General features: G+C 49.7%; 1 protein-coding gene across 1 annotated transcript in view; it reads left to right on the top strand.

Annotated features, from left to right (window-relative positions):
- Positions 1–23,293, top strand: part of GPR143 (G protein-coupled receptor 143) — a gene marked incomplete at its 5' end in the record, with an annotated part of 58,618 nt that overhangs the window by 31,458 nt on the left and 3,867 nt on the right. Inside the window, 5 exons of the mRNA XM_077745970.1 lie at positions 1,375–1,467; positions 1,963–2,072; positions 4,912–5,020; positions 6,096–6,213; positions 7,571–7,796. Coding sequence (XP_077602096.1) covers positions 1,375–1,467; positions 1,963–2,072; positions 4,912–5,020; positions 6,096–6,213; positions 7,571–7,796 — 656 coding nt within the window. The remainder of the gene's footprint in view (positions 1–1,374; positions 1,468–1,962; positions 2,073–4,911; positions 5,021–6,095; positions 6,214–7,570; positions 7,797–23,293) is intronic.

Below are 23,293 nucleotides of genomic sequence, written 5' to 3'. Positions count from 1 at the left end.
GTCTATGATCCCATTTTCAAGATTTAAGTATTTTCTGCACCCAGCATGGGCCTTAAACTCACAACCCTAAGGTGCCCCCCGAATAAATTCACTTAAAAATTTTTTTAATGTTTCTATTTATTTTTGAGAGAGAAAGAGAGAGAGAGACAGCGTGAGCAGGAGAGGGTCAGAGAGAGAGGGAGACACAGAATCTGAGGCAGGCTCCAGGCTCTGAGCTGTCAGCACAGAGACCGACGCGGGGCTCAAACCCGTGAACTGTGAGATCGTGACCTGAGCCGAAGTCGGACGCCCAACCGACTGAGCCACCCAGGTGCCCCAATAAATTCACTTTGAAAGCCAACATGAGTAAACAAAAATCACATTCAGGCTGTGGAATACCCTGGGCACCCTAAGTAGATCCTTGCCGTAAAATCGTTGCTATTCCTTAGGTATCATCCTCAGTAACTTTGGTCTCTCTGGCCTGAAGCTTAGTGTTTATTTTTGTGCTTGTTTCTTCTTTTTACTTTGGGTGTAGGGACCGCGGCAGAGCAGTAAGACGGGTGTCCTGGAGGCACGGGGACCAGCCCCTACCTCGTACAGGCCAAGCCGTGCCTCCTGGTGTGAGGGCTCCGGGGGACCAGAGCTGAGGCGCTGGGTCCAGAAGCGTCGCCCCGTCAAGAGCCCGCTCGCTTCCAGACCCGAGGGTGCAGCTGACCCTGCAGGGGGCTTCCCGGGAGGGTCCCGAGGAATCTCAGGGCAGGGGCCAGGCTTTGCAGGTAAGGCTGCATCAAAGTCCATATTCCCTTCTAGATCCTTCCAGTCCTCAGCTCTTTTCTTTGGCACAGGAGGCTTTTTTCTTTTTTCCAAATCCTAAGAAATGTCATTAAGACAGATTAGAGTTAACGTGTAAACGGCGTCTGCGGCTCCAGGTGTGGGGGGGATGTCCGGGTTTTCAGCAACAGCACAAGTGGCTGGAGACGGTGGGCAAAGCCCGAAACCAAAGTCCCCACTCGCTCTGTGAATAGCAGTGTGGGGGAGAGGGGGTCCGGGGAGGGCCCTCGCGTGCCTGGGCATGAAAGCGGTCTGGTGGTCAGATAACGTGATGAGGACCCTCAGCCGCCGGCTGCTCCAGGTTGTGGACGCATCGACGCGACACTCGCGACCTGGTTGGGTTCGGGGTCACATCCGTTATTAAAGTGGCTGCTGCCTGAGCACCGGGCCGATCTGACTCCCTGCTTGGTCACCTGGGGCCCGGCCCGCTCCCTCCCACCTCTGCGGGCAGCACCCCTGGCTCCCTCTGGCCCAAGGTCAGGGTCTGACAGGCAGTGCTCCAGCTCTAGTCGGCAACCCAGGCCTTTGCAAAAGCTGCTCCTTTCTCCTCTTTCTTTGATGCAGAGCCTCTGACTTCTGGGCAGGACACCCTCCCCGCCCTCCCCCTGNACCTTGTATCCTTGAGTTCGTTTCCCCGCCTCTGCCTTTCACCTTCCTGTAGGAGCCTGTGGACCAGTATGCGCGCCCGGCGTCAGGTGCGCTTTCCCTTAAGGGTGAGAAGCCAGCATTAGGTGCGCCTCCGCAGGAGGCTGTGCGCCGAGAGTTAGANTGGGCCCAGCGGCTGCAGCGGTTTGCATTCCCGTTTGTGTCCCCTTCTCCTTGAAGAGCCCCAGGGTGGGCACTCCCTTCTTCCAGCGTGTTCTTTCCTGTCTTTCCTTTTTCAAGCCGGGACCTTTACAACCTCTCCCCAGCGGAGTGACTTAGAGAGCCTCGCGCGTACGGGACACACAGAAACACGACTGGTCTGTCCTGCTCTTGGGTGATTGCCTGCTTGCAGGCATCAGCTCTGAGTCACATTTCCTTCTGGCGGAGTCAGAAGTAGATGGATGCTCTGTCCTTTCTCTCCCATTCTCTTATCTCTGCTTGCAGATAAGTGTGTACACTTCACGCGCAGCCTTGTTTTCACCAATGCCCTTGGCTCTCCCCCCTCAGGTGCGAACGGGACCTGGAGCACGCCGTCCCCCACTATGTCACCACGTACTTGCCGCTGCTGCTCGTCCTTGGGGCGAACCCCATCCTGTTCCGGAAGACCGTGACTGCAGGTGTGCCACAGAGAAGCTGTCTGGGCGCGTGACCGGGGTGTGGCTCCGGGCCTGGGGCTCGGCTAACGGCACATGCGGTGCTTCTGGACTCAGCCAGGACAGCTGACCTCATTTGTCATCCTCCAGAGGCCTAAGTACAGTCCGCGTGGAGAGAGGGAGCAGATTTAATAAGTGAAAGTGAGCAAGCCTGTTCACTTACGGGCTACACGCGTTCTTTGCCAACGTGTAAGAGCTCAGGGCTAGGGCCGTTTCACCTCCGCCTGGGCTCGTGGTGGGTCTGCCCTTGGGGAGCCTTGCAGGGCCCGGGGGGTGCCTGGGGAACACTGTGGAGGTCAGAGAGGAGTGGGGGGTTGGGGGGAAGGGATGGAGTAAGGCCGGAGGAGAGTGAGTCTGCTTAGTCCCATGAGGTGCTTGGCCTGTGTCTTCACTCAGTTGGGCAGGAAACAGGAAGTAGAGCACAGGAAATTAGTCAAATGCAATAGTAAGAACTGGCTATGAAGGATGTTGTGAGCGGGCAGAGTGCACTAGAAAGACCTCTGAGGCAAGGCTGGGGACTTGGCATTCCGGGCCCCGCCCTATCCTCAAGGAAGTGAGACCTGGGGCAAAACTCCCACCTGCCCCAGCCGCGTGGATCTCTTCTGTGCAGAATGAGGGTTTGGAAGTGCACCTGGGGGCCCTCGTGGGTTAAGCGTCCATCTTCGGCTCCGGTCATGATCTCACACTTCGTGGGTTCGAGTCCCACATCGGGCTCACTGCAGGCAGCTCAGAGCCTGGAGCCTGCTTCAGAGTCTGTGTTTCCTCCTCTCTCTCTGCCTTGCCTGCTCATGCTCTGTCTCTCTCTCTCTCTCTCTCTCTCTCAAAAATAAACATTAAAAAAAATGAAAAGAAACAAACAAAAAGTGCACCTTAATGGAAAGGTCGATTGAGGATCCGCTGTGGATTGTACAACATCAGAACACTTCAAGTCCTCTGCCCCTACAAGTAGGAAGTCACTGTGGCTCTTTGGGTCACTTTGTTGCACGGCTGCACATAAAAACAGTATATTGGGGCATCTGGGTGGCTCAGTCAGTTGAGCGTGTAACTCTTGATTTTTAGCTCAGGCCTGTGATCCCAGGGTCGTGGGATTGAGTACTCTCTGCTGAGTGCAGAGCCTGCTTCAGATCCTCTCTTCTTCTGGCCCTCTCCCCCGCTTGTGCGCTCCCTTCCTCTCTCTAAAAGGAAAAAAAAAATAGAACTTAAAAGCACTGTATTAAATACAGCAACTTTTTATACAGGTTTGCGTGAAAGTACTGAGTCAATTGAACACAACTCCTATAGGAGAAGGACCGAGAAGCACAGTAAAATGCTAACAGAGCTCGTGTGTGCGTAGACAGCGGCTCGATGCTTTTCCTCTAAGCTTTCTTCGTGTTTGCCACGTCATCAGGGCGCCTGGGGGCTCAGTCGGTTCAGCGTCTGACTTCAGCTCAGGTCATGATCTCGTGGTGTGTGAGTTCGAGCCGCACATTGCGTTCTGTACTGACAGAGCCTGGAGCCTGCTTGGCATTCTGTGTCTCTCTACCCCTCCTGTGCTTGTGTGCTCTCTCTCTTTCTCAGACATTAAACATTTTTTTAAACAACGTATTCCACCTTGTATAAAGGAGAAATTTTTTAATGGTTCACTGTTTGAAAACAGGATGTGTTACTGTGTAACAGAAAACATAAACCTTTAAAAATAGTTCTTTTAATGCTTGAGAGAAAGAGGGAGCCTGTGTGCGCTGGAGGTGGGGGGGCAGAGACAGAGGGAGATAGAAGATTTGAAGCTGACAGAGCCCAATACGTGGCTCCAACTCATGAACTGTGGGATCATGAACTGTGCCAATGTTGGACGCTTAACCAACTGAGCCCCCCAGGCACCCCTAAAAACGTAAGATTATTTTTAATGTTTATTTTTGAGTGCGGAGGGAGACAGAATCCAGAGCAGGGTCTGTGCCGACAGCGGAGATTCTGACACAGGGCTCGAACTCCCAAACCATGAGATCATGACCTAAGTTGAAGTTAGACACTCAACTTTCTGAGCCACCCAGGTGCCCCTAAAAATATAATCTTTTAATTGGTAAAATCCAAATAAAATCTGGAGCTTAATTTTTTTTTTAAGGTTTTATTTACTCAGAGAGAGAGAGACAGAGAAAGCAAGAAAGCATGAGCAGGGAAGGGGCAGAGAGAGAGGGAGACACAGAATCTGAGGTAGGCTCCAGGCTCTGAGCTGTCAGCACAGAGCCCAACCTGGGGCTTGAACCCATGAACTGTGAGACTTCTACTTTTTGGGGCAGAGGACTTGAAATGTTCTGACGTTGTACATTCTGCAGCTGATCCTGAATCGACCTTTCCATTAAGGTGCACATTTTATTTATTGTTTCTTTTAATTTTTAATGTTTCTTTTTGAGAGAGAGAGACCTGAGCCAAAGTCGGATGCTTAACCGACTGAGCCACCCAGGCGCCCCATGGAACTTAATTAATAGTAACACACCCTTGCTACTTTCTCCTCTGTGACAAATGTGACCCTGGGCGTGTACGATGTTAATGTTGAAAGAAGCTGGGCACAGGTGAGCAGAAGGCCTCTGCACTGTCTTTGTACCTCTTACGGAAGTCTACAGTTATTTGAAAGTAAACATTTTAAAGACCCGGTGTCCCATCGAGTTGCGAGGACCCCAACCTAGAGTCTGGGGGGAGGAAGGGCAACATCTTGCTCTGCCGTCCACTCTCCTACCCTTGCTTCTGGGCTTATGTGTATTGACTCTTCCCTGTCAGTTGGGAGATGCAAATAATGACCATGACCTGCATTTCCCCTCTGTGTTCACAGTGGTCTCTCTACTAAAAGGAAGAAAAGGCATTTACACCGAGAACGAGAGGCGGATGGGAACCGCGATCAAGATTCGGTTTTTCAAAATAATGCTGGTGTTGATCATTTGGTAACCTTTCTCCTCGTTTTTGTTGTTTAATTGCCACCGGGAAGGGCTGTGCAAACAACTTGCTTTTCCAAGCATGACCCGAAAGTTGCAAAGCGGGGAGTCCGTGGAAAGGAAATCTTTGAAACTGTGCCAGGTGCCCTTGAGGAAATACACGTGAGACAGGAAGGCCAGCCCGCAGTCCTAGCAAGATCCTCACCTCTGCACAGATTATACCTAAAGCCCTCGAGCAGACAACTCCCGCGTTTAGTTTCGCGATACCGCGAGCGTGCGTCTGGTGTTCAGGTCCACCGCCCGGGCTACCTCCGAAATAAAGCGCTGGACCGCGCTTTTAAAACGTACCCGTTTGTATCCTTCCTGACCCCCGGATTCCTGTGTCTGCAAACATACAAGGGCAGGGGCACATCTTTTGGTGGGATGATTCATGGTTCCCTCGAGACCCGTAGAGAGAGCTATTTTTCTCGAAACCTCAGTCGGCCCGGCTATTGGCATTCTGCCCAGCTTCAGGTGCAAGCTTGCAAATAGGTGTGTCACCCATGCAAGACAGACGGGAATCAGGAAACCTCTTGCTGGGGTGAATCAACACGTGGCAAAGCAGGGCGTGCCTTAGTGGCCTTAATAATTGATGCGCCAGGAGGAGGTTTGTTTGGGCATTCTCCTAGGAGACCTGGAAATGATCTCCCCGTCAAAATACACCCAGCTCTTGGTTTTAAATCGTTGGCCTACGCATGGTAACATCAAACACTTTAAACATCAAATAGCAAGATTTCTGTGGATCTCCCTCAAAACGCTACATTACCCTTCAAGGGAACATTGAATTTTGAGTCATTAGATATGGGGTTAGAGCCTTACACCTGATGTTGAGTATTCCCCTCGGATTCGTTGATCTCTGCTTTACCCTTGAGAGGAGGGGTTAGGTGTCTGAAATTAAATCTTGGATGTGCCGATTCCTCCGTGTGCCCATGTCGCTTCCCCCCAGGACTTGGGGGTCTCAGAGGACATGTTTCCTGACCCCCAGCACCTAAAGATGAGTTGCGTTACGTGTTCCCTTTATCCCGGGCTGTTTCCTTCTTGACAGCTGGATACCAAACATCATCAATGAGAGCCTTTTATTCTATCTCGAGATGCAACCGGATATCAACGGGAGCTTTTTGAGGCCCATCAGAAATGCGGCCAAGACCACATGGTTTATTATGGTAGGTCCCTCTTGATTTAAGGTTTTTTGTTCTTAAAAAGTAATGTTCAGAAAGAAAGAAACGGCTCAGGAGTAGGATGTGTTGTTAGGTAAATATGTAAGGATACGTTCTGGTGTCCGGCTTTGATATACCAGCTAGCGAATGCCATTCATTGTGGGGGCCATTACCGAATGGAGACAAGTCTGGTAAATCAGTTTGGCACAGCGTATCAGAGCTGTCAGCACAGAGCCCGATGCGGGGCTCGAACTCACACACTGCGAGATCATGACCTGAGCTGAGTTTGGATGCTCAACCAGCTGAGGCACCCAGGCGCCCCGAGATCTTTAGTGTTAAGTGGAAAATGCAGGATATAAAAAGTATACTAGTTATAACTACATAATCACACACATGAAAAAATATCGTATAGAAATACACAGAATGGCGAAGCACCTGGGTGGCTCAGTCAGTTGAGCCTCCGACTTCAGCTCAGGTCATGATCTCAATGGTTCGTGAGTTCGAGTCCTGCATCAGGCCATCTGCTGTCAGTGTGGGGCCTGCTTCAGATCCTCTGTCTCCCTCTCTCTCTGCCCCTCCCTGCTTTCTCTCTTTCTCTCAAAAAATATACAAACGTTAAGAAAAAATACCCAAAATGGAAATAAGGTGGAAACAACATGAGTAGACACCTACCAGTGGTGTCCCTGGGTTGCTTTTGGAATGAAAAACAAAACTGTTAGCGGAGGAGTACACGTCCCGTACAGAGTGGATATTTATGTTGCTTCTGAACTGGGGAGAATCTGACCCATGGGAACTTTGTAATAAGAGCAGCATTCACGGGGCGCCTGGGTGGCTGAGTCGGTTAAGCGTCCGACTTTGGCTCAGGTCATGATCTCGCAGTCTGTGGGTTCAAGCCCCATGTCGGGCTCTGTGCTGACACCTCAGAGCCTGGAGACGGCTTCAGATTCCGTGTCTCCCTCTCTCTCTGCCCCTCCCCAGCTCTTGCTCTACCTCTCTCTGTCTCAAAAATAAATAAATGTTAAAAAAAAATTTAAAAGAAGATCGGCATTCGCTGCTCCACCTCGTTGCTTTGGTTTGAATTTCGCTTGGTCCCTTTGCTTCAATTCACGGGTCCTTAGCACATNCCGACTTCGGCTCAGGTTCGGTTCGGTTGCCCCTGTTGCAAGCATGCCCCCTTCCCCGCCTCTCCCCTCCCCCACCCCCTCCTGCACGTCCAGCACCTGGAGCCAACCTTGGTCTTGCCCCAAAGCAGCCAGCCGGGTCACTGCCAAGGGAGGCCGCGCACTGGGCATCCGCGTGGAGTTCACACTCACAGTCCCAGCGCACCGACTGACCGACTCGTGTCTTTTTGTCCTTCTCGCAGGGGCTCCTGAACCCAGCCCAGGGGTTTCTCTTGTCATTGGTCTTCTACGGCTGGACGGGATGCAGCCTGGACTTGCAGCGCCCCGAGAAGGAGATTCGGTGGCAGTCCTTGGGAACCTCCCTGTCCCCAGATGGCTCCGGTGAGCCGCGGGAGAGCCCCGCCTCCAGGAAGGCGGTGTGTGTCTGTGGGCAGGCATCCGAGGAGACCCTGAGCCTCTTGTCTGAAGGTGAGCCTGTGGCCGGTGCAGGGGAACTGAGGAGCCGCAGGGCCACCCGCAAGCCCTTGACCAAACCAGGAGGGGGCGCTTCGTGAGAGAGGTGTCCTGACCCCTGCAACACACTTGAGGGTGTGACAGAAAGTCACAGAAGCCAACTGAGGCTCCTCTTGCATTTCATCACCTACGACTCTTTTTAATAGTTTCATGGTGCTTATTGAGCACTGTAGACCCCCGTAATTTTTTTAAATGTTTGTTTTTTTTTGTTTGAGAGAGACCATGAGCAGGGGAGGGGCAGAGAGACAAGCAGACAGAATCTGAAGGAGGCTCCAGGCTCTGAGCCGTCAGCACAGAGCCCAAAACAGGGCTTGAACTCACGAACCGTGAGCTCACGACCTGAGCTCAAGTCGGACGCGTAACCGACCGGGCCCCCTAGGCGCCTCCAGACGTCTGTAATTCTAAGCGGTGTCCCCTGCTCGCCTGGGTGGCTTGATCAATGGGAGATAGACTGTCTGTGCAGACCCCTCACAGACACTGGCTGTCGGGCCATGAATGCTGTGACCGGGCCTCTGTGGCTCCAGGACAGTTTGGTCTGCCCGGCTCATGGGCGGCCCTGCAGCTGGGAACACTGTCTGCCGGGGCTGGCGCTCCTCCTCTGTCCTTTTCACTGAAGGCCTTGAGTGCCGGGGTCTCCGGGTTGCTCCGCGGTCAGCAGACTGTGCCGTGGGACCGTCGTGTGGGCCTTGGGCATCTAGGAAATGATTCGGTTCCAAAATTTACATGAAAGCCTGTGGGGAAAATCGTGCACACTGAAATGCGTTGGTGAGCGAGCTCTACCCACCCCGGCCCCCAGCCCGGGAATTTGTCTTCCTGGGTTGGCTCGGAGTACCGTTCGCCTGCCCTCTGGCTTGCAGCGAGGACCCGCCTCGTGGGCAGCCACGCTTCCTGAAACCGTTCGGGCTTCAGCTCCGCCGCTCCGTGTAACTGAATTTCCTGGATACGGTGCTATTTATTGATCAGGTCCAAACATAGGGAAAGTTAGATATTCGAGTGCGATGGAGATAGTCTCAGAGACCCAGGTGTTTGGGTTCCAGAGTTTTCCGCGTTGACTCAAGTGACCTTCTAGATCGAATTGATGACAACCGCTGTTTTTTTATAATCCAGACTGTCACTGATGACATAACTTTTTGCTCACGGACTGCTCTCCTCCCTGCTTGTAAGGTTCCTTGTAAGGTTTTGTTTTAGCCACGATGTTGAGGAGGAGGGGTGTCCGGATCCCCACTCTGACGTCCCCAGAGCTGTAATCACCTCAGGGTTTGTCCCATATGAGCAGATGGGTCCTTATGAGGAGGTTCTGTGGCTGTAACTTTATGGTGGCCCATGGGTTGTCTAAAAACGAGCATGAGGGAGAGACGCCTGGGGTTGCTCTCTGGTGGAGCGTGTGATTGTTAATTTCTGCTCAAGTCATGATCCTGGGGTCATAGGACTGAACCCCATGTCGGGCTCTGCACTGAACGTAGGGGGCACCTTAGGTTTTCTGTCTGTCTCCCCGGATCATGCTCTCTCTGTCTTAAAAAGAAATACACATTTTATTTTATTTCATTTTCTGTTTTTTAAAGATGATTTTGAGAGAGTGGGGAGTGCACAAGTGAGGGTGGAGCAGGCAGAGAATCGCAAGCAGGCTCCACACAGTCGGCACAGAGCCCGACGCAGGGCCCGAACGCACGAACTGTGACATTGTGACCCAAGCCCAAGTCGGATGCCCAAGTGATTGAGCCACCGCGGCACCCTCAAAATAAATATATATTCTGGAAAGTGAGAGAGAAGCTAAGAGAGGATGTTTAAGAACGTTGACTGAGGGGCGCCTGGGTGGCTCAGTGGGTTGAGCATCTGACTCTTGATTTCGGCTCAGGTCATGAGATCTCAGGGTCGGGATATGGAGTCTGACTTGGAAGTCGGGCCCGGTGCTGAGTATGCTTCCAGTGTGTCCCCCGCACATGGGCACGTGCTCTCTCTCTCTCTCTCTGTGAGCATGCTGTCAGACATCGGGGCCATTCGACATTGCGTCAGCGGGCACCGGGCCTGGGCTCTGACAGACCTGCCTCAATGCATCAGCCCCTGTGCCGCCTGCGGTGCCCTCCTTCTGAGCAGGTCGTCTCAGCACTGGGCATCTAGGGCTGGGGGTGCCTTGTCCCGAAGGCCGACCTGGACCCTAGAGGATGTGGCACATCTCTGCCCACTCGATGCCAGTCACGCCCTCCCAGGTTGTGACCGCCTGGACGTCAACAGCTACCCCCTGGGGGCATGGTGACCCCCGTTCAGAACCAGCATCTCAGAATAACTAGGCTTTCGGGAAGCCCGGATCCAAAACTTTTCTGATCTAAATGCCCCGCATGCACACGTGAAATCGAGGACAGACCCTATAGAGTCCGGACGGCTTTGTACAGAAATGATGTAGACGCTTGAGAGCAAGGAAAATTTGCAGAAGGGTGTCTGGCAGTGACCTTAGAGGGTCTGTCTTCATTCCTGCAATTCAGGTTCATTGAAGGAGGCTATGGTTGTAGGTGGGGAGCCCGGTTGCTTCTCAGGGCCAAGTCTGTAGCGATGGATTGATAGAGGGCTTCCTGGAGGCGGGCGCTCTCTGCGTGTAGTTGGAATCCTCGAAGGGAAACGGTAGTTCTGGCCACAGCCCCAAGACAGGCCTATGGACCTTCTATCTAGTGCGCATCATTCATCAAGGGTGAGAGCCCCACCAGGTGGATCTGCTCTTAGCATGCTGCCCCCAGGGGAACGAGCTGGAAACTTTCATCTTGATAGATTCACATTTGTTTGGTTCCTGTCCTGGTGTGTTATTATTTTTTTTTTTAGTGTATCTAATTAGAGAGAGCAGAAGAGCAAAAGGAGGGGCAGAGAGAGAGGGAGAGAAGAGAGAGAGATCCCAAGCAGGCTCCACATGCTCAGCGCCGAGCTCGACGCAGGGCCTGTTCTCATGACCCATGAGATCATGACACAAGTTGCAATCAAGAGTCGGAAGTTTGACTGACTGAGCGCCCCAGACACGCCCGCCCCCCTGTCCCGTCCTGCTGTTTTAAAGTGGTCGAGCCCATCTCTGGAAGTCAAGTCACACATTAGAAATGACCATACAAGCCGTCCCGGTCTGCCCGAGCCCGTCACCAGCGAGGAGCAGGACCGGCCGGTTCGCTTGCTCTCCTTCCCAGCGAGCTGCGGCCCGGGGCCTGCCCCTTGGAGAAAGCCGACCGAGCTCCAGTGGAGGGTGAGGAAATGGCATGCGTTCCTCGTGGACACTCGGAAGGCCTCCTTCCTTCCCTTCCCTCCTCCCCGGCGACGGTGCTCAGCACGGCTGATGTCATGCAGTGACTCTCGGCCATGCTACTGTGCCAAGAGTTCGTCTTTGAAATTTGAACTCCCGTTTAGTCGATCAGTTTCTATTTGTGGAAATAGTACAAAAAGGAAATGTCCTAAAAGCGTCTGCATTTGGGGGCGCCTGGGTGGCTCCGTCGGTTAAGTCTTCAACTCTCAATTTGAGCTCAGGTCATGATGTCACGGTTCATGAGTTCGAGCCCCGAGTCAGGCTGTGCGCTGAGAGCACGGAACCTGCTTGGGATCCTCTCTCCCTCTCTCTCTACCCCTCTCCCGCTCACGGTGTGCTTGCTTTCTCTCTCAAAATGTATCAGCTTAAAAAAATGTGAGATATAATTTGCATACCATAAAATTCATCTTTCTAACTTTAAACTTCAGTCAGTTTTAGCATATTCTCCAAGGTGTACCTGTCTTATTCCAGCACATTTTCATCAGTCCAGCAAGAAACCCTTTACCCGTTTCCAACCCCTTCCCATTCCTCTCTGCCCTCAACTGCTAATGTACTTTCTGTCTCTGTGGATTTGTCTCCTCTGCATATTTCACCTAAAGGGAGACACGCCTGTCCTTTTCTGTCTGGCTTCTTTCACTTAGCATCATGTTTCTGGGATTCACCTACATCGTAGCTTGAGTCAGAACTTCGTTCTTTTTGTGGCTGAATAAGAAATACTCCATCGTACGGATGGAGCTGTCCTTGCTTCTGGTCGTGGTGACCGATGGCTGCCCACAGTGCCACCAGCCCTGTCCTGGGGGCTGTGTGGGTGTGGGACCCAGAGACCGCAAACCTGGTCCTTAAGGATCTCACAGTCTGTTGGACACGATAAAAAGTGGGAATAGAATAAGCCTTGGAAATGCCAGTTTGAGACAAATTTGGAGGAAAAAGAAAGCATATAAAGAATGCCTTTTTGGGGCACCTGGGTGGCTCAGTCGGTTGACTGGCCGACTTCGGCTCAGGTCGTGATCTTGTGGTTTGTGAGTTCGAGCCCTGCGTCGTGCTCTGTGGTGACAGCTCAGAGCCTGGAGCCTGCTTGAGATTCTGTGTCTCCCTGTCTCTCGTGGCCCCTCCCCTGCTCACACTCTGTCTCTCAAAAATAAACATTAAAAAAAAAAGTTAAAAAAAAAGAATGCCTTTTGAGAAAAGCGAGGAATGCATTGGTATTTTTTTTTTGAGAGAGGGAGAGAATGGCCAGCGGAAGGGCTGAGGGAGAGGGAGGGAGAGAATCCCAGGTAGGCTCCACGCCGAGTGAGAGCCTGACGCAGGGCTCGGGCTTAAGAGATCGTGACCTGAGCCAAAGTCAAGAGTCGGTCAACTAACTGAACCNTGTTTTTGCTCCTGGACAGAACATATAAAAATAGCAACTATTCCTTTCAACTGTTGGGGCATAGTGTTTATTGACGTCTGTTGAGTCAGGCCCTTCGAGGAATTTCGAAGCACACAGTAGGTTTGCAAAGTTAACCACTGACATTTGCAGAAGCATACGGTGGAGATGCAGCTCAAGTGGCCGGGAGGGTCTTTGGTTTGTATCGGGTCCCCTTGGAATCCTTGAACATCGGTCCCGAGATCTACAGTCCCGTGTTCTGCGTGGTAATCCTTGCAGAACGTGGCATGTGTTACACTAAGAAGAAGAGCGATTTCGTTCAGAAATTAAATCACTTAAACACTTTGCTGCCTGGGACACTCGAGCACATTCACGACGATGTCTACATCAGACTTTTGGCTGTCGTTACCACCGCCCCCTGGGGACAAGTTCAGGATTCCCTCTAACTCTTGCCTGGTCAGTGTGCCTCTGGGGCCACCTTCCTGCCACCAGAGAAGTCACTTCAGTGAGTGGGAGGGGAACCTCGGAGGCCATTCCCGTATTCTTTCTAGAGGCTTCGCCACCGTGCAGTATGTGGGCCCCGACGGCAGGCACAGGCTAGCGGGTGGGAAGCTGGCTGCCGGATCCCAGAGATGATGTCCCCCTCCCCTCCCGGCTCCTACCCACCCGACCTCGTTCTAAGTACGGCTGCGTTTGAGTAAGTTACGAGTGCGCGTGGTACAACTCTGTGCGTGAAGTCAGGGAAGAGCCTTTGTAAGAACTGTTTTCGCATGCGCAGAGCTTGAGCACTGCGACCCGAGCAGGTGTAGAGAAAACTCGGTGCACGAACGAGAACCGGAGCTGTGACTCTTTTTTTGTTTGTTTGTTTTTAATTTTTAAATTTACATCCAGGTTAGTTAGCATGTGGTGCAACAATGATGTCAGGAGTAGATTCCTTAGTGCCCCTCACCCACGTAGCCCATCCCCCTCCAGCAACCCTCTTTTGTTCTCCACATTTCAGAGTCTCTTACGTATTGACCCCTTCCCTGTTTTTATATTCTTTTTGCTTCTCTTCCCTTAGGTTCATCTGTTTTGTATCTTAAAGTCCCCATATGGGTGAAGTCATATATTTGTCTTTCTCTGACTGGCTCATTTCGCTCAGCATAAGACCCTCTAGTTCCATCCGCGTAGTTGGAAATGACAAGATTTCATTCTTTTTGATTGCCGAGTCATGCTCCATGGTGTATATACCACTTCTTCTTTACCCTCTCATCCGTCGACGGACCTTAGGGCTCTCGCCATACTTGGGCTATTGTCGATCGTACTGTTATAAACATTGGGGTGCATGAGCCCCTTCGAAACCGCACACTTGTGTCCCTTGGGTAAATAGCTTGTCGTGCCATTGCTGGGTCATAGGGTAGTTCTGTTTTTAATGTTTTGAGGAACCTCCACACTGTTTTCCAGAGGGGCTGCACCAGTGTGCATTCCCGGCAGCCGTGCAAAAGAGATGCTCTTTCTCCGCATCCTCGCCAACATCTGTCGTTACCTGAGTTGTTAATGTTGGCCATTCTGACAGGTGTGAGGTGGTATCTCCATGTGGTTTTGCTCTGTATTTCCCTGACGGATGAGTGATGTTGAGCATCTTTTCATGTGTCTGTTGGCCATCTGGATGTCCTCTTTGGAAAGGTCTATTCATGTCTTTTACCCATTTCTTCACTTATTTGCTTTTTGGATGTTGAGTTTGATAAGCTCTTTATATGTTTTGGATACTAACCCTTTATTAGATACCTTATTTGCAAATATCTTCTCCCATTCCGTCACTTGCCTTTTAGTTTTTGCTGATTGCTTCCTTCGTTGTGCAGGTTTTTATTTTGATGAGGTCCCAATAGTTCATTTTTGCTTTTGTTTCCCCTACCTCCAGAGATGTGTTGAGTAAGAAGTTGCTGTGGCCAAGGTCAAAGAGGTTCTTGCCTGCTTTCTACTCTAGGGTTTTGATGGTTTCCTGTCTTACATTTAGGTGTTTCATCCATTTTGAGTTTATGTTTGTGTGTGGTGTGAGGAAGTGGGCCAGGTTCATGGTACTGCATGTCTCTGTCCAGTTTTCCCAGCACCGTTTGCTGAAGAGACTGTTTTTATTCCATTCGATACTCTTCCTGCATGGTCAAGGCTTACTTGGCCATATGTTTGTGGGTCCATATCTGGGTTCTCTGTTCTGTTCCTTGGATCTGAGTGTCTGTTTTTGTGCCAGTACCATACTGTCTTGATGATGACAGCTGTGTAATACAGCTTAAAGTCCGGGATTGTGATGCTTCCTGCCTTGGTTTTCTTTTTCAGGACTGCTTTGGCTATTCCGGGTCTTTGTGGTTCCATACAAATTTTAGGATTGTTTCTTCGAGCTGTGTGAAGAATGCTGGTGTTATTTTGCTAGGGATTGCCTTGAATGTGTAGATTGCCTTGGGTGGGATCAACGAGCATCTCTGTGTGTTGGCCATCTGCATGTCTTCTTTGGAGAAATGTCTGTTTATGTCTTATTGTTTTTTAAATATGTTTTTCTTAAATATTTATTCTTGAGAGTGATGAGACAGAGCCTGAGCAGGGCAGGGGCAGACGGGGGGACACAGAATCGGAAGCAATTTCTAGGCTCTCAGCTGTCAGCACAGAACCCGATGTGGGGCTCGAACCCACAATCTGTGAGAGTATGACCTGAGCTGAAGTCAGATGCTCCACCAATGGAGCCACTGAGGTGCCCCTGTCTTCTGCCTTTTTTAAAAAATTGGGTTATTTGTGTTTTTGGTGGTGTTGTATAAGTTCTTTATAGATTTTAGATACTAACCCCTTATTAGATAGGTCATTTGCAAATCTCTCATTCACTAGTTTGTCTTTTAGTTGTATTACTTGTTTCTTTTGCTGTGCAGAAGAAGCTTTTTGTGTATGGTGTAAGAAAGTGACCAAGTTGCATTCTTTTGCAGATAGCTGTCCAGATTTCCCAGCACCGCTTGTTGAAGAGACTGTCTCTTGCTCAACATATATTCTTGTCTCTTTTATTGAAGATTAATTGACCATATAGGCATGGGTTTATTTCTGGGCTTTGTATTCTGTTCTGTTGCTCAATGTGTCTATTTTTGTCTGCAGGATACTGTTCTGCTTGCTACCACATCATAATAGTCATAATAATCTTGGCATCTAGAATTGTGATACTTGCAGTTGTGTTTCTCTTTTGTAGGATTGCCTGATCATTTGGGGTCTTTTGTGGTTCCACAGAACTTTCAGGATTGTTATTTTCATAGGGATTGCATTGAATCTATAGATTGTTTTGGGTAGAATGGACATCTTCGTAATATTCTGCCAATCCATGAAAATTGAATATCTTCCCATTTGTTTATGTCATCTTTAATTTCTTTCATCAGGGGCTTTAATTGTCACAGTATAGGTTTTTTACCTCTTTGGTTAAGTTTATTCCTAGGTATTTTATTATTTTTGGTGCCATTCGTAAATTGGATCATTTTCTTTTTAAATTTTTGAATATTTATTTTTGAGAGAAGAGAGAATGTGAGAGAAGAGTGGGGGAGGGGCAGAGAGAGAGGGAGACCCAGAATCTGAGGCAAGCTCCAGACTCTGAGCTATCAGCGCAGAGCCCAGACGTGGGGCTCAGACTCCCAAACTGTGCGATCATGACCTGAGGCAAAATAATGAGTTGGATGCTTAATGTACCTAAGCCACCTGGGTGCCTGTGGGAGGTTATAGGTTTCTAAGAATTTGTCTATTGCTTCTAGCTTGGCCAATTTATTGGCATATAATTTTTTTTATTATTTCTTATCCTTTTTACTTAGTGTCGGTTGTTATTTCATCTCTTTCTGATTTTCTGTCTCTCTCTAATGAGTCAGGCTAAAGGCTTATCAATTTGTTGATCTTTGCTACGCATCATCTCCTGGTTTCATTGATGTATTCTAGTTTATTTTTTAAATTTCTGTTTTATTTCTGCTCTCATCTTTATTATTTCTTTCCTTCTACTGACCTTGGGTTTTGTTTGTTCTTTATCGAGTGTCTCTAGCTGTAAGGTTAGGTTTTTTTTAAATTGGAGATTCGTCTTCTTGAGGTAGGCCTCTATTGCTATAAACTTGCCTCTTAGAATGACTTTTGCTGCATCCGAAAGATTTGGGACCCCTGTGTTTTCATTTTCACTTGTTTCCATGTATCTGTGATTTTCCTCTATGATTTATTCGTTGACCCATCCATTGTTTACCAGCATATTCTCTAACCTCCATGTATCTGTGCTCTTTCCAGATTTTTTCTTGTGGTTGATTTTCAGTTTTGTAGTGTCATGGTTGAAAAAGATGCATAGTATGACCTCCTTGTTTTCTAATTTGTTGAGACTTGTGGTCTAACATGTGATCTCATCTGGAGAATATTCCGTGTGCACTTGCAAAGAGTATGTATTCTGCTGTTTTAGGATGGAATGTTCTGAACGTATCTTTTAGGTCATCTCATCCGGTGTGTCATTCAAAAGTGCTGTTTCATTATTGATTTTCTGTTTGGGTGATCTGTGAGTCTTTTCTCTTTGTAAAAGTCGACTTTTTTGTCACAGCATTCTGGCTGTTTAGGGCTCTATTCTTCGGAAGTTTTCTTCCCATACTATCAATCTATTTTCCCAATTTCTTCATCTTCTTTCTTTATGTTCCCTTTGAAAACTCCTGTTCTTCTTTGGGGTTCTGTCCATTAACCCAACTGATAAGGAAGAAAGTAGCAGTTAAGGCTCAAATAATTGTTTCTCTAAAGATTGCCATTTACTAAACCTATCCCATATATTTTATAATTCTGTGTATTCACGTATATCTTTTAATAACTATATCACGAATGCTTTTCATTCAACTATTATAACCCTGGAACTTCTCATTTGTTTCATATTCTGAATTTACTATTACAATAAGCTCACTTTTAATCTAATCAAGATGAGTAATGAGCAATCTCAGTTACTGTTGTCATGAGAGCATTGATTTTATCCTCCCTCCTCTATGTAGATTTTAACCCCTCCGAAGATTTCTTCTTGACGAAACGTGTTGCTGTTACCACAGAGTAACAAGATAGAAAATTCTTTACACGGAGAGACCACATGTTTGGAGCACTTTCCTCTCCAGATCAGTGGGTTGATTCTCACACATGCTCTTTGAGGAGGAGGCCACTTCACCCCTCCTCGTTCCGCTGAGGCCCTGAAGCTGCTTCCCCGTATTCCCTTGAGATTGTTTGAAAGCACGTTGACCTAATGTGTTCATGGTGTGGATCGCTCTGCCTTCCGTTCTCCATCTTACGTACATAACCAGTGCTTGATGCGTCTGTGATAAGCACCCAGTGCTTGCTTGACATGATCATGTTAAATTATAGATTTTTGATGGAAAATCTGTAGGTCGTGCAGGTCATGACTAACTGAAGGCATAGCTGAACAATAAGAGTAATTAGTTATAAGATTGAAAGAACTCTTAATAATGTAAGAATTGAGGTACTATGTCCATATCATCTCTGTAGAGTTCCGGGGTGGGGACGGGGTGGGGGGGAACAAAGAGTTGCGACCTTCAACATCTTGGGTGGTTTTTTCCCCTGCTAAGAATGTGTAATGAGTTAAGTTCTCTGTCTTTGAATAATAGCAATGTCTGCTAAGCTTACCAGAAGCTAAGTGACCTATGAGGGAGGGGTGAGGAATGGACTTGGCCAGGTCCCAGCTGTCACGCTACCTCGCGGAAGGGTTAGTGGCAGTTGGACCCAGGACTGTTCACTCAGCCCCGTCCAGGGGAGCTGACGACAAGCCCTTCTAGCAAATCTCAGAGGGTTTGTTGCCCTCTAACAGGGTGCTTATGATGGTAATTTTTCATAGGGTGAAATAGAAGGTGTGCTGTGTACAGTGGTGCTGACATTCAGTAAATGCCGCCTCTAGTACTAAATAATCTTACGGAGTCCTAGTTTGAGGCGACAATGGGACAAATGTTGGTAAGGAGTGGAATTCAGAAGCAACACAGTAGACTGAAAATTCCCAGTCTGCATCTAAGATAGCAAGGCGGTTCCGTCTCCTCTAAGGAGGTGCTGGTCCGTGTAGGGGAAACAGCCCAGGACGGAGTGGTGCCCACAGCAGAGTCTGGTCACTGTACCCTAGGCAACGTGCTGCCACAAGGGCCACCCGCCTCTTCTAGGAGGGTCATCCTGGGGTTGCGATATGGCTTAGTCTTGGCCATCTCCTCCTTTTTCCCACCTGGTTTAATATAGGTAACGAGGAGCTGTGTGCAGTGCAGAAAATACTGTTAGGGGTGTGAGAAAAGGCCCAGATACAGAATTCAGAGCCGTGAACACGAGGCTCTCTGTACTGCTGTGATGACTTGACTTGTCATGTGCTGAAGCATCATTTGCTTCAATGTGAGGTTGACTCCAGGGCCGATAGGCTCACCTTGAACCTCCATTAGTACATATCTGACATGGTGTCAGGCGCTTACTAGGCACTTCACAGGAGTTACCTGAATTTGATCTTCAACAGATGTGTCTTGAGCATCTGCTATAGGATCAAGGAGGGTTAGTGTTCTTGAGAAGCATCATGTATAAAACTTGTAAGTAAAGGCAATGCTATCATTTTGTTTCATCACTTTAGATTTTCAGTAATCTCTCCACCCAACATGGGGCTTCATTCCACGTAACACCCTGAAATAAAGAGTTGCCATGTACCGACTGAGCCAGCCGGGCGCCCCCACAATGCAGTGTTTTCTAAAAAAATGTGAAGTGTTAAAGAAATGCAGAAAATGCAGCGGGTCCGGGGGTTTGGGGATCCTGGGTGAGAGTTTCTGGAGATGTTCAGAGGCAGTCTTGCACAGGAGACCCGAATGGGAGAGGGGAAATGTCAGACAGAGACAGAGCGGAATGGTTATATGTGGTTTGGGGGCGGACTCTGCATGCGATGTGACGGGTTTTCCCGAGAGACGCAGGCTGGGGACAGATGATGAAGGGTTGTTGTAGATTCCGCTATAGAGCTTGCGTTTTAACTGTGTCCTTTGAAAAGTCTACTTAAGACTTCGAAGTAGAGACTGTAGCTTTGCTTACAGGACTCCTGGTGTGGGAGAATTGATTTGACGCTCATGCTCTGTGACTGTGACAAGTCTCGACTGAGGAGATCTGTGTGTAATTTCTCAGGACAGCGTTATGTAAAATATCTTTACAAGTAATGGGAATTTGCCTCGGGCCTAAAAGTTAAGAAAAATGGGACTTCTCACAAACCTAAACTTGGTTTTTATCTTATGAACATGAGAAAAATTTAAGTGACTCTTATTTGCTCTTTCCATAAGCATTAAGCCATCTATTGCTTCTCCACCGTCTTTGCTTTTCCCCCGATCCATTACTTCTCCCAAAGTCCATTGCAGCTCTGTCATTAACAGATTATCCCATAATGCTTTGTGGCTCTGCCATCCTGGCCTCTCCCAGAAGCCACTGCTTCACCCACAATCCACTGCTGCTACACCATCTTAGTCTCTCCCATAATCCATTGCTTTTCCCACAGGCCTTTGCTGTTCCAACATCATGGCGTCTTCCACAGGTCTTTGCTTCCCCGTTAACGGAGTGTCCCACAATCCTTTGTTTCTCCGCCGTCTTAGCCTTTCCCACAATCCCTCACTTCTCCCACAGTCCTTCGCTGCTATGCCATCTTGGCTTTTCCCCACAGTCCATCACTTTTCCCTCAGTCCTTTGCTCTTTAGCCGTCTTGACCCTTCCCACAAGCCGTCACTTTTCCCATTGTCCTTTGCTCCTTCGCCCTCTTGGCCTCTCCCAGAATCCTTTGCTTTGCCGTTCAGGGCGTCTCCCACAATGCTTTTCCTGTCCACCATCTCGGCCTCTCCCAGAAGCCTTTGCTTCTCCGCCATGTTTGCTTTCCCACAATCCATCAATTCTCCCAAAGTTCTTTGCTGCTCCGCCATCTTGGCTTCTGCCACCGTTCATTGCTTCTCCCACGGTTCATTGCCTCACCGCCCTCTTTGGCCTCTCTTGCAATCAATTACTACTTCTAACTTTCTTTGCTTCTCTGTCGTCTTGGCCAGTCCCATAATCCACTGCTTCTGCTCTCTGTTTCCCCCCCTCTCAGAATCCCCTGCTTTCCTTATAGTCCATTGCTTCTGCCGCCACGCCCCACCCCTCCCTCCGTCCATTCGTTTCCCACAGTTGTCCGTCTCTCCCACAGTGGTTCTCTCCAGCAGTTCTCTTTCCTGGGATCCCTAGTCATTCCCGCAGATCACATTGTGTCTGCTCTCGAGTGGCTCACCAGTTCTCTGTTCATAATTTCATGGGTAGCGAATTTGGGTATGCCACATTGTCCCCTTCTCTCCCAAAACGTCATGTTTCCCCTCAGTTCCTTTTCCTCCCATGTTTTGTCCCACAATTTCGTGTTTCCTCTATAATTCCTTCTTCTCACAAGTCTGTCTCTCTTCCCAAATTTCCTTCTCTTCCCTACGAGCCCTTGGTTTCCTCACAATTCCCTCTCTCTCGGAAAATACCCAGTTTTTCTCAAAATCCCCCCTTTCCCACAATTCCTTTTCTTCCGCGGTTCTGGTGTCGTTTTTGTTTGGCACAAATCTACGTTGCCCTCAATTCTGTCCTCTACCACGTTGCCTGCTTTTTCCCTGTGAGTTTCTTTTGTCTCCTATTTGCTCATCTACCCCACGATCCAGTTATTTTTCTCCTATAAGCCCTTGTCACCCCCACAATCCCAGTTTCCCCCACAAAAGTTTTCCTAGAGTTTGTTTTCTCTCCCACAGTTGCCCTTTCTCTTCCATGATCCCGTCATTCCCATAGGACTTTGCTGCTGCCGCAAGTCCTTCCTTTCCTCAGTCACCCGTTGTCTCCCGCAACTCTGGTATCTGCTGGCACCCACAAATCTGTTTTTCTCAGTACTTTCTGGGTTTTTGACTACTTTTCACCTTTCTTGCAGTTCTGGTTTTTCCACATTGTTTTTCTTCTTAATTTTTTTTCCATGAACTGTGTCACCCATAATTCTCCTATTTCCCCCATAATCTCCTTTTCCCACTATTCCCGTCCGTCCCCTAAAACTCCTTCTCTCACAGTTCCCTCCCCGCTAGTTCTTTGTCTCGCATACCCCCTTCCTGTTCCCATCGTTCCCTTCTTTCTCCAAAACCCTGCATTATTACCACAATTCTGTGTCTCTCCCAGAGCACTCTCTCCTAGAATTCCCTTTTACTGAAAACTCCCCTTTCATGCCCTTGATCCCTGGTGTTTCCCATAATGCCCGCACCCAAAATTCACCCTTCTCTGCCATAAGCCCATGTTCCCCTGAATTCCTTTTTTTTTTTTTTTTTTTTTTTTGAGAGGGGGCGGGGCAGAGGGAAAGAAAGAATCCCAAGCACAGTCCGTGCTCAGCTCGTAGTCCAATGCGGGGCTCAGTCTCCCAACTGGAACATCATGACCTGAGCCAAAATGAAGAGTTGGGGTGTCTGGGTGGCTTAGTAGGTAAACATCTAACTTGACTGGGGCTCGGTCATGATCTCATGGTCTGTGGGTTCGAGGCTTCCATCAGGCTCTGCACTAAAAGTGCAGAGGCTGCTTGGGATTCTCGCTCTGCCTCTCTGCGCTTTATCCACTTGCAGGCCCATGCGTGCTCGCTCACTCACGGTCTCTCTTTCAATAAGGGAGGGGTTGTTGTTGTTTTTTTTAAAGAGTCAGACGCTTAACCGACTGAGCCACCCAGGCACCCCCTGCAATTCCATTTGTTTCCGAAAGTCCCTTCTTTCCACTAACCGCTTGTCGTACGCACAGTGCCCCGTCTCCCCCACGGTCCTCCTCTGTCCCGTAGTTCTTTGAATTTCTTCTCATTCCTGCACCGCTCGGTGTCCCACAGTTCCTCGTAAATTCCCGCAATGCCCTTTTTCTCACACAGGTCTTGCTCTCTCATGACCCTTTGTCTTTCCACGCTTTATGGTTCTCTCCCACAGTTGCTTTCTTTTGAGCTGTTTGATTTAATGCTTTTATTATTTTTAAATTCCAACGTAATTCCAGTGTTAGTTTAAGGTGCACAGTTACAACATAGTAAAGCGGCANAGTGTCCCGGGGCCCCGCCTCCACTGTGCTCCCTCCATCCCATTCCACAGGTCGGAGGACATCCAGGCCCAAGTGTCCTGCGTGCCCCGTGGCCCGTGGGAGGCTTTGGGATCGAGGGCTTCCAGGGATCCGGGAGCCGCTACAGTCGGTGCAGGCGACAGCCACCGTGCCTTCCCGATCGTAGGTCTCCGCGGGTCCTGGGCACCTGCCCGGGGCTTGCAAGGCTCCGTCTAGAGCCACTGGGAAGGGGGCCGGCCCTCGGGCACCGAGCTCGCGGGCGTCCGCGCGTCCTGCAGGGACCCGGTCGGGGACGTGGCCTCCGCAGCACAGGACCGTCCAGACCCCGCGGCCCCGCGGGAGAGTCAGACACTTCCCTGCCCGCCCTTGGTGGAGACGTCTCGGGGTCGCAGGGCCCACGGTGCTCGGACCCCTGAGGTCCCCGCGGGCAGGGCCGGCCTCGGGGGCGTCCGAGACGCTCGTGCCGCCTCTGCGGGAGGGTGAAAGAACCCGGAAGTCTGAAGGAGCCCCAGCTTCCCGAGAGAGCCCCGAGGTGTGAGGTCACGGGGGCGCGTCTGACGCCCGACCTCGATCACAAGCCAGCATGTGACACCCTCCGGGGAAGTCACACACACGAGTTCCCACGGGGGCAGGAGGTCCTGGTAAACAGCAGGGGACCCGTGAGAAAGAACGCAGTCCTTTTCAAGTGCCACTGGCTCGTCTGGCTGAAGGCGGTTCTGGAAGCGTCTCGTCGAAGTCTTC

Source organism: Crocuta crocuta, unplaced genomic scaffold (assembly GCF_008692635.1).
Source record: "Crocuta crocuta isolate KB4526 unplaced genomic scaffold, BGI_CrCroc_1.0 scaffold512, whole genome shotgun sequence".
Taxonomy (NCBI): Eukaryota; Metazoa; Chordata; class Mammalia; order Carnivora; family Hyaenidae; genus Crocuta; species Crocuta crocuta.
The sequence above is the reverse complement of the archived record's forward strand: the minus strand, read 5'-3'. Positions and strand labels throughout refer to the sequence as shown.